The 11,406-nt window shown below is 42.5% G+C and overlaps 1 protein-coding gene across 3 annotated transcripts in view; it reads left to right on the forward strand.

The window, feature by feature from the left end:
- Positions 1-11,406, forward strand: part of dalrd3 (DALR anticodon binding domain containing 3) — a 36,624-nt gene that overhangs the window by 17,509 nt on the left and 7,709 nt on the right. For all 3 annotated transcript variants that reach the window (XM_043707628.2, XM_043707629.2, XM_043707631.2), the window contains exons 7-9: positions 6,292-6,350; positions 8,971-9,053; positions 9,870-9,996. In XM_043707628.2, the coding sequence (XP_043563563.2) occupies positions 6,292-6,350; positions 8,971-9,053; positions 9,870-9,996 (269 nt within the window). The remainder of the gene's footprint in view (positions 1-6,291; positions 6,351-8,970; positions 9,054-9,869; positions 9,997-11,406) is intronic.

Below are 11,406 nucleotides of genomic sequence, written 5' to 3' on the forward strand. Positions count from 1 at the left end.
ATTGTTTATCCCTCCAGATCATCACTAGGTAGTATCCCATCACTACTTGTGGTACCTTACTGCATACACATCTAATTAGCTGCCACGTTCCTTGCAATATGACGACACAGAACACAGAGAGAAAAGTCCGAGCTTAGTCAACCTCTCTTCGTAAGACAAGCTCTCCAGTCCAGGCAGCATCCTGGTAAACCTTCTTTGCACCCTTTCCAAAGCCTCTGTATCCTTTCAATACTAGGGCGACCAGAAATGGACGCAATATTCCAAGTGTGGTCTCACCAGAAACTTGTAGAGCTGTAGCAAAACCTCGCAGCTCTTAAATTCGATTCCCCTGTTAATGAAAGCCAAAACACCATATGCTTTCTTAACAACTCTACCCACTTGGGTGGCAACTTTGAGGGACCTATATACTTGAACACCAAGATCCCTCTGTTCTTCCTCACTGCCAAGAATCCTGTCTTTAATGCTATATTCAGTATTCAAGTTCGACCTTCCAAAATGCATCACTGCGCATTTATCCAGGTTGAACTCCATCTGCTATTTCTCAGCCCAGCTCTGCATCCTGTCTGTGTCGTGCTGCAGCCTGCAATAGCCCTCGATACTATCATCGGCACCTCCAACTTTTGTATCATCTGCAAATTTACTAACCCACCCCTCAACCTCTCATCCAAAGTCATTTATAAAAACTACAAAGAGCAGAGGCCCAAGAACAGAGCCCTGCAGGACACCACTCATCACTGACCTCCAGGCAGAATACTTGCAATCTACAACCAGTTCTGTCAGGCAACCAATTCTGAATCCAGATAGCCAAATCTCTCTGTAAACCATACCTCCTGACTTTATGAATGAGCCAACCATGGGGAGCATTATCATATACACCAGATCCACTGCTCGACGTTCATTAAGCTGTCTTGTCACCTCCTCAAAGAACTCAATAAGATTAGTTAGGCATGACCTGCCCCTCACAAAGCCATGCTGACTGCCTTTAATCATGCTATGCTTTTCCAAATAGTCATAAATCCAATCCCTCAGAATTCTTTTCAAAACCTTGCTGACCACAGACATAAGACTGACTGGTCTATAATTGTCAGGGATTTCCCTATTAAAAGAGGAACAACATTCGCCTCCTTCCAGTCCTCTGGTACGACTCCTGTGGAGAATGAGGAGGCAAAGATCTTCGCCAGTGGCTTAGCAACCGCCTTTCTCGCTTCCCGGAGCAACCTGGGGTAAATCTGGTCTGGCCCTGGGGACTTATCAGTCTTAATGTTTGCCAAACTTTCCTGCACATCAACTTCCTCAATCTCGATCTGTACAAGCCTGTCTCCCTGCTCCTCAAAGTTCTCATTCACAACAAGGTCCCTTTCCTTAGTGAAAACCAAAGCGAAAACCTCATTTAGGGCTTCCCCTATCTGTTCAGACTCCACGCACAAGTCCCCTACGCTATCCCTGATCAGCCCTACCTTCTCCCGATCATCCTCTTATTCTTCACGTATGATTAGATTAGATTAGATTAGAAACGATTGCACTTGAAATATAGTTTATCAGCTATAAAGTGTTTTGGAACTTCCTGAGATTGTGAATGGTGCTAAACACGTTTTGTTTTTCTATGTGATGCCAATTTGCACCATCTTTCCAATGAAGAATGTACCGTGGCTAAAATCCTGAGCATTAGGAAAAGGAAGGTGCTGGATTCCCCCCGCGCTTCCTCCTTCAATTAAAAACCTATTGGCTCAATCTTAAAACTAATGATAATATGCAAAGTACAGAGTACAGTGGATTAGGTTAGATTACAGTAAACTCTGTTTCAAAATAAACACAGTCCTCTTTCATAATGTTTGCCGTGCATCTGAAGCGAGCAGAATTTTAGGTGCCCTATTAGTTTGGAGCACAAAATAAACTGGCAATTTCATGCAGTTGCAAGAAGGGAATGATGCATTGTCAGAGATGGTACCTTTTAGTAGCATCTGAACAGACCACATCTACCCATGTGGATGGATGCAAAACACCCTGAGGCACCATTCAAAGAGCAGAGGAGTCCTTGTCAACAACATTCCTACATCTCTTGCTGTTTGTGGCTCCTTGCTGTATGCAAATTGACTGCTGCGTTTCAAAACAATTCCTTGGCTGTGAGGTATTTTGAAACATCTTGAGGACATGTAAAATGTGATGTAAATCAGTTATTTCTTTCAATGCTGCCCAACAGTACATAGGCAAAGTGCTCTACTTATCAAATCGGAGAGAATTGATCACTCCAGACCTATGCAATGCTTCCAAGTTTAAAATGTGATTGATCCCACTTTTGGAATTTACAGGAAGAGGGGAAAATTAAAGAGCACTCATGTAATGAAAAGACAAAGCTCAAGGACATGGGGAAACCTGATCTTAAAACTAATAGGTCTTGGGGTATTTACACTCTGAATGTAGAGGGCAACCAAGAAAAAAAGACAATAACAAAGAATATTATCAAAGAGCGCAAAGAAAGAAAGTCTTAGCAAAGTTACTAATCAGAATAGAATTGAAAAGGCAAATGATTAGTTTTCCAGAATCCTGACTAAAACAGTTTCTTAAGGACAAAGCAATATTTCAATTGTCTTGGAGTGACATTTCATAGAAAACAGGAGCAGGAGGAGGCCCTTTGAGCCTACTCGACCCTTCAATGTGATCAGCTTTTCCCCTAAAGTCAAAAGAAACAAAAATAAATAGCGGGGACAAAGGAAGGGCAAATAATTGGGCTTGTGCAAAACTTGACCTACTCTTGGGAAATAAGGCAGGGCAGGTGACTCAGGTGTCAGTTGGGGAGCACTTTGGGGCCAGCGACCATAATTCTATTAGATTTAAAATAATGATGGAAAAGGATAGACCAGATCTAAAAGTTGAAGTTCTAGATTGGAGAAAGGCCAATTTTGACGGTATTAGGCAAGAACTTTCGAAAGTTGATTGGGGGCAGATGTTCGCAGGTAAAGGGACGGCTGGAAAATGGGAAGCTTTCAGAAATGAGATAACGAGAACCCAGAGAAAGTATATTCCTGTCAGGGGGAAAGGAAAGGCTGGTAGGTATAGGAAATGCTGGATGACCAAAGAAATTGAGGGTTTGGTTAAGAAAAAGAAGGAAGCCATATGTAAGGTATAGACAGGATAGATCGAGTGAATCCTTAGAAGAGTATAAAGAAATTAGGAGTATACTTAAGAGGGAAATTAGGAGGGCAAAAAGGGGACATGAGATAGCTTTGGCAAATAGAATTAAGGAGAATCCAAAGGGTTTTTACAAATACATTAAGGACAAAAGGGTAACTAGGGAGAGAATAGGGCCCCTCAAAGATCAACAAGGTGGCCTTTGAGTGGAGCCGCAGAAAATGGGGGAGATACTAAATGAGTATTTTGCATCAGTATTTACTGTGGAAAAGGATATGGATGATATAGACTGTAGGGAAATAGGTGGTGACATCTTGCAAAATGTCCATATTACAGAGGAGGAAGTGCTGGATGTCTTGAAACGGGTAAAGGTGGATAAATCCCCAGGACTGATCAGGTGTTCCCTAGAACTCTGTGGGAATCTAGAGAAGTGATTGCTGGGCCTCTTGCTGAGATATTTGTATCATGGATAGTCACAGGTGAGGTGCCGAAAGACTGGAGGTTGGCTAACGTGGTGCCACTGTTTAAGAAGGGTGGTAAGGACAAGCCAGGGAACTTACAGACCAGTGAGCCTGACCTTGGTGGTGGGCAAGTTGTTGGAGGGAATCCTGAGGGACAGGATGTACATGTATTTGGAAAGGCAAGGACTGATTAGGAATAGTCAACATGGCTCTGTGTGTGGGAAATCATGTCTCACAAACTTGATTGAGTTTTTTGAAGAAGTAACAAAGAGGATTGATGAGGGCAGAGCGGTAGATGTGATTTATATGGACTTCAGTAAGACAAGATTCCCCATGGGAGACTGATTAGCAAGGTTAAATCTCACGGAATACAGGGAGAACTAGCCATTTGGATACAAAACTGGCTCAAAGGTAGAAGACAGAGGTTGGTGGTGTAGGGTTGTTTTTCAGACTGGAGGCCTGTGACCAGTGGAGTGCCACAAGGATCGGTGTTGGGTCCTCTACTTTTTGTCATTTGCATAAATGATTTGGATGTGAGCATAAGAGGTACAGTTAGTAAGTTTGCAGATAACACCAAAATTGGAGGTGTAGTGGACAGTGAAGAGGCTTACCTCAGATTACAACAGGATCTGGACCAGATGGGCCAATGGGCTGAGAAGTGTCAGATGGAGTTTAATTCAGATAAATGCGAGGTGCTGCATTTTGGGAAAGCAAATCTTAGCAGGACTTATACACTTAATGGTAAGGTCCTTGGGAGTGTTGCTGAACAAAGAGACCTTGGAGTGCAGGTTTATAGCTCCTTGAAAGTGAAGTCGCAGGTAGATAGGACAGTGAAGAAGGCATTTGGTATGCTTCCCTTTATTGGTCAGAGTATTGAGTTCAGGACTTGGGAATTCATATTGTGGCTGTACAGGACATTGGTTAGGCCACTGTTGGAATACTGCGTGCAATTCTGGTCTCCATCCTATCGGAAAGATGCTATGAAACTTGAAAGGGTTCAGAAAATATTTACAAGGATGTTTCCAGGGTTGGAGGATTTCAGCTATAGGGAGAGGCTTAACAGGCTGGGGCTGTTTTCCCTGGAGCGTCGGAGGCTGAGGGGTGACCTTATAGAGGTTTACAAAATTATGAGGGGCATGGATATGGTAAATAGGCAAAGTCTTTTGCCTGGGGTCGGGGATTCCAGAACTAGGGAGCATAGGTTTAGGGTGAGAGGGGAAAGATATAAAAGAGACCTACGGGGCAACGTTTTCACACAGAGAGTGGTACGTATATGGAATGAGCTGCCAGAGGAAGTGGTGGAGGCTGGTACAATTGCAACATTTAAGAGGTATTTGGATGGGTATATGAATAGGAAGGGTTTGGAGGGATATGGGCCGGGTGCTGGCAGGTGGGACTAGATTGGGTTGGGATATCTTGTCGGCGTGGACTGATTGGACCAAAGGGTCTGTTTCCATGCTGTACATCTCTATGACTCTAACTCAAATGGAGGAATTTTAAGGATCAAGTTCTGCCCAGTTAGACACTGCATTGTTAGTTGGAGAGTATAGCACCTATGCTACTCCACCTGTGCCTTATCAATTGATCCATCTTGATAATACAGGATAATTGCAATTGCTAATTTAGTATTAATTTTATGTTCTGCATACCCACACCACTCACCAACATATCAGGTTTGCAATGCATTCAATCTTTTCCTCATTGCCCTTGTTAGTCATGTGGCATTTTTTTGTATGATTCTTCTTACATGTGGGATGTGAATGTTTGTTGCCTATCCCTAACTGCTTTTGAACTCAGTGGCTTGCTTGGCCATTTCAGAGGGCAGTTAAGAATCAGAAGTCACACACAGGGTAGGGACATTATATATTCCAGATTTGTTAATTGAATTCAAACAGTGTGGTATGATTGAACCCCAAGTCCCTGGAGTATTCGTCTGACCTCTGAATTACTAGTCCAATGACATCGCCATTACAACCATCATTTCCCCTTAAGTGATTAGCACCATAAATTCAAACTGTCACTTTCAGCAAATATTGTGCTGTTTATACATTATCTCTCGGAAAGCTCTGAGCTGACAAGCATAATATTCCTCAAAGCCTACAATTTTCTGTACTTTCTCCAAATGAAAAGCAAGAATGAAATTACTATTCATTAAATGATAAAATTGCTTGTCCTAAACTGCGACCTGACCAAAATTTAGAAAGGGAATGAAATAATTTCAGGGGATACACATTTTGCATTTTAAAGACTAAAACGTTGTACATTGAACAAGTTGCGCCCAGTAATATATCCTTTCTAAATTCACAAGGCAACATAGCATGTCTGAGAAGGTGAGTAAGCAAAATACTTGCAGATCAGACACGGTGAACCTGATGCAGGAAAAGTTTCTATCATTTCGTCTGAAGGGAAGTTTCTGATTCTAAACTACTGCCTGTCACAATGGACAGACACTGCCCTTTGGTCATCAGTAAAAGTTTCCTCATTGCCTTTGAAGCAACTATAGTGTGTAATGTGGGAAGTCATCCTTTCCAGCAGCGAGGTACTCGATTTTTAACTAATCTTCATATGGCCATTATCTTGAAATTCTCAGTTTTAGGTAGAATTAACATATGTTAAATCACTAATAATTAAGTTAAATTGGAGAATGCAAGAAATTTCAAATAAATTATATATTCAAATGTTCACTCAATTTTTCCTCCAGGTTTCGAAGGTCTCAAATGCAGGATGCCTCTGTGATGAAGTATGGAAACCTGGTGCAAGGTACGAGCTCTAATATCCAGTTTCCTTGTCCATCTTCTTTTCCTTTAGGTTCTGTTATCAGTGATGTTGATTATAGGATGTCTCAACCTGGTTCTTTTTTCGACAAGTCATGAGAACGGTCCTGCTGAAATTGTTAGTGGCACAAGTGCCAATTGTCTAAGAGCAATAAGTTTGTCAGTAGGGATTGGATTATATTGTGTGCAGCAGTTTTCAACGAACTAACTTTCCTTCAGTATTCAGATGGTTAAGGTAGCTGAGTGATTTGGTTCATCTCTGTAACCGATGTTGAAGTTCATAATGGAGATCTAAAAAGCATGTAAGCTGTCACTGAGGCAAAAGACTTTTAAAATGATGGGATCTTTTAAAATTCTGACCTTTAGGACTGTAAAAGAGTGGAATTTGTTCTGCCTTTGGCCTTTGGCTAAAAGAGATAAAGAAACCCTTTGAAATATCCAAATGGCTAGAATTCTCTCCCTAACAGATCAGACCAGATAGACTGCAGCAGTTCAAGAAGATAGCTCACCACCACCTTCTCAAGGGAAATTAGGGATTGGTAATAAATGCTAACCCAGCTAGTAAAGCCCATGTCCCCTGAATGAATAAAAAATGCACTTTATGGGTGGAATCAAATGGAGGTCTGAGTGATATGAAATATGGCAACATGTGTGGCAGAATCAAGTAATAAGTGAGGTCCATCTCAACATCAGAAGTAACTTGCCCCATCCTTAATGCTTTTGAAAAGCTGCATGGTGAAATTCTCACTGAGTTGTGGCTGGTTACCAGTTGCAGGGGTTGGTTGTTAAATGCTTTGTTAACAGCCCAACTCGTTTCATTAATAGTAAACCTCCCATCTTACCTTGAGAAAGTAACCAAAGCAAGCTCATGGTAAATTCAAGTCACCACTTTCTCCAAATGACCTCCTTGTTAGAATCCAGACACCGATATCTCAGGACACACTGCATGGGCAGTGGCCACATCCAGCCCATATCCATGGACATTGGCATCCAAAATGTATCTCTAAGAACCCACATAGCCTCGTCTAGTCTATGAGTGCACAATGTCCTTGCTGCAGGATTCCATTGATAGTTGTCACTGCAGCATCTCCACACTGTTCGCTTGCTGTCATAACGTTCACTCATTCTGAGCTTACTTCAATGCACACAGCATCCTTTTTTGCATTACCTTTTTGCAATTTGCTCCCTCAGCCAGAGATACCAGGCTCATTTTACTGCTGTTTTTCCATTTAGCACAGAAACACATCTAGGAAGTTTGTCATAGTTGTCAGCAGGCTTCAGTCAAGTCAGTCAGTCTTCAATCAGGGGTTTTAACAGACTAAGCCAAGGACAGCCTTCTGTGCCAGTCCAAGCCAAGTGCAACGTAGTCAGCGTCAAGATCATGTCCGCATAAGGAGCAAGGAGCTGAATGAAAAGCAGTATACCTCCTGTCTTGATTCTTTCTGTCCCATTGTGATCTGTTTACCTAATGGAATGAGAGACGGGGCCGGTATATAACATAGAGTCATAGAGATGTACAGCAAGGAAACAGACCCTTCGTTCCAACCCGTCCACGCCGACCAGATATCCCAACCCAATCTAGTCCCACCTGCCAGCACCGGCCCTTATCCCTCCAAACCCTTCCTATTCATATACCCATCCAAATGCCTCTTAAATGTTGCAATTGTACCAGCCTCCACCACATCCCCTGGCAGCTCATTCCATACACGTACCACCCTCTGCGTGAGGAAGTTCCCCTTAGGTCTCTTTTATATCTTTCCCCTCTCACCTTAAACCTATGCCCTCTAGTTCTGGATTCCATGATCCCAGGGAAAAGACTTTGTCTATTTGAAATGAAAGTAGGTGGAACAGCTGTCATCATTAGCGCAATTGGGAAGGTGCACTGAGTGAGTAGGCAGTGCAGAAAGCTTGCAGGATTCTGCTGTCATGATTAGTATGGGTGACAGGACGTGGAGATTACATTACAGGAAATAGTGTGTGAACCTTGGTAGGAGATGTGTCCAGTAGCAGAGGTAGTTTGATGTGAGATATTGGCAAGAACACGGTGAATTCACCCTGGCGCAGAAAGGCCTAGGTAGCAACCTGAAGTAACATGGTCTGGTTCCATCACCTCCGCTGTTGGTTCTGGGGAGGTTCCCTGTCACCAATCCCATAAGCAGGACACCAGGTCCCTGACCCCAAGCAAAGTCCTGATCTCCCCCTGTCTGCCCTGTTTGGGACAAATGTCAGTTGTAGGGTAGCTCCAGACTGATTGTGCACCCAGTCAAGCAATGTGACGTTTTAAAGATGGTGTAGGCTGAAGGGATGTCAGTGAATTCTGGGATTTCTGCTAACTGGCCAGTTGTTGTGGTAAGATAGGGCAGAAATTGGATATGAGGTAAGTAATTAAGGAGGCATGCTTGGGAAGATAGGACAGCAAACTATCCAAAAAACACATGCAAATCAGGCTAAGCCAAAAACGAAAGATTCAGCCCTATGTAGCAGTCAATCTGTTCTCTAGAAACTGGACTAAGTCCTGTAGTTGGATTGCAGATAAGCAGGATTGTTATCTGAAGATGTAGTGACATTTGCTTGGTCCTAATAAAGCTTATTACATTTCTCCCCAGGGGATTTATGGACTGAAATAATCAGCAGCATGACTTCAGCCACCATCAGGTTCGAGTTGTTATCAACAGCACACCGCAGTCCAGTAAGTAATGCGCATGTTCCAGCTGCAGCCATTGACATTTAGGGAAAGACTTCCTTTCTGTGCCTTTCTCCCCTTCTGCCTTTCTTTTAAATCTTGTTGCAGCATCTTTATAAAAAGATGATGAGGTGATATCCCACCTCCCACCCCCCACCCCCCTGGCAGTTCAAGGACAATTGGTTCATGAAAGCAGGCCAGACTTTGGCTTGTTTCCCACTAAGAGGCCCCTGCAAACTCCATTTGCAACAGTAACACGCGCTGGGCCACTGTAGGGAAGAGCCACAGAGAAAACGACCTGACAGCATGTCCGTCACTGAAACACGACTAAAAACATACTTCAGAGGTTCAAACAGTCAAAACTTGGAGTTGATCATAAGAGCCATATCTTTAAGTATAGTAATTAAGCAAAATGAATGTCTGGATTGGGACTGGAAGCAAATTCTCTGATCTGTTTAGTATTTGTATCTTAAATAATTCCAGTTTGATGTGAAGGATGGACTGAAGAGCCCTTCTGTCAATCCCTTTCACCTCCAACTGCCATAATCTTTTTGACATGGTGGCTGCAGGTTGGTAGCTGGAGGTTGTATGCCCCTCTTATTTGTTAACTCAGGGCAAAATGTTAGCCATTTGCTAAGTACATACTATTTCAGTAAATATTTGATTTTAAATCTTGCAGTCAAGAAACCTTTGCAGCTCAAGCGAGGAAAAGTTAATTCCAACATAAATTCACTTTTCTCTCTCTCTCTCTCTCTCTCTCTCACCCCTCCCTCTTCCGCCACTCCTCTCTCTCTCTCTCACCCCTTCTACTGTGAATTTTAGCTGAATTTGGACTTGACACAAGCAGTCAACATTTCTACGAAAGGAACTAAGAGTGGAGCATTTGTCATGTACAACTGTGCAAGGCTTGCAACGTTATTTGATCACTTCAACAAGTCTGTTCAACAAGGTAAAACCTAAGATATTCACAATTGATTGAGAAGTCAGCCAAACTATTTGCATTTTCTTTAGTCAGGTTTATTGTAATTCCAATAAAAGCAAAGAACTGCAGAAACATAAACAGAAATTGCTGAGAAAGCTCAGCAGGTCTGGCAACATCTGTGGAGATAAATAAGAGTTAATGTTTTGGGTCAAGTGACCCTTCCTTAGAACAATTCTGTTTTAGTTTCTGATTCACAATACTCGCAGTTCATAGAGTCACAGAGATGCACAGCACGGAAACAGACCCTTTGCTCCAACCTGTCCATGCTGACCAAATACCCCAACCCAATCTAGTCCCACCTGCCAGCTCCCGGCCCATATCCCTCCAAACCCTTCCCATTCATATACCCATCCAAATGCCTTTTAAATATTGCAATTGTATCCATCTCCACCACTTCCTCTGGCAGCTCATTCTATACACATACCATCCTCTGCATGAAAAAGTTGCCCCTTATGTCTCTTTTATATCTTTCCCCTCTCACCCTAAACCTATGCCCTCTAGTTCTGGATTCCCCGACGACCCCAGGGAAAAGACTTTGTCTCTTTATCCTATCCATGCCCCTCATGATTTTATAAACCTCTTTAAGGTCACCTCTCAGCCTCCGACGGTCCAGGGAAAACAGCCCCGGCCTGTTCAGCTTCTCCCCATACAGCAAGGAAACAGACCCTTTGTTCCAACAGACTGCTGTTCTATGTATTTTAGACTGGGGCTGCTATTCTCTGTAACAAAGAGGTGTCCTGCCAAGGGCATGTTCTCCTCCTTTAAAAACCAAATCAAATATCCAGTTTTCTACATATACAGAGAACAACTGTGTTATAACTCAATGAAATGTTAAACCAAAGCCTCGTCTGTTTCCAAGTGGATGAAAAGATCCTGCTTCAAAGAAGAGCAGAGATATTCTCTCTCATGTTCAGGGCAACATTAATCCCTCAAATAACATCAAAAGTAGATTATCAGATCTTTATAATATTATAAGAAATAGGTGCAGGAGTAGGCCATTTAGCCCATTGAGTCAGCCAATCAGTCAGTCGTGATCTGATTGTAAACTTACCACTTTCCTTCATGTCTCACATAACCTTTGATTCCTTTGTCAATCAAAGACCTGTGTAATTCAGCCTTTGAATATACTCGATAATCCAGCCTCTGTTGTTCTCTATGTAAGAGAATTGCAAAGACCAATGATCCTGTCAGAGAATAGAGACTCCCGACCTTCAAGCTCATTCTAGATTCCTTCAAAAGGAGGAAACATCCTATCAGCATCCATCAAGATCCCTCAATCATAAATGTTTCAATGAAATCACCTTTCGTTTTTTCCTAAACTCGAGATACAGCCTCAATCTGTTTAGCCTGCTGTTTGTGGGAAATTCACATTTCCCT

Source organism: Chiloscyllium plagiosum, unplaced genomic scaffold (genome assembly GCF_037043375.1).
Source record: "Chiloscyllium plagiosum isolate Xiang-an unplaced genomic scaffold, Cpla_swu_hap1 HiC_scaffold_14, whole genome shotgun sequence".
NCBI classification, from domain to species: Eukaryota; Metazoa; Chordata; class Chondrichthyes; order Orectolobiformes; family Hemiscylliidae; genus Chiloscyllium; species Chiloscyllium plagiosum.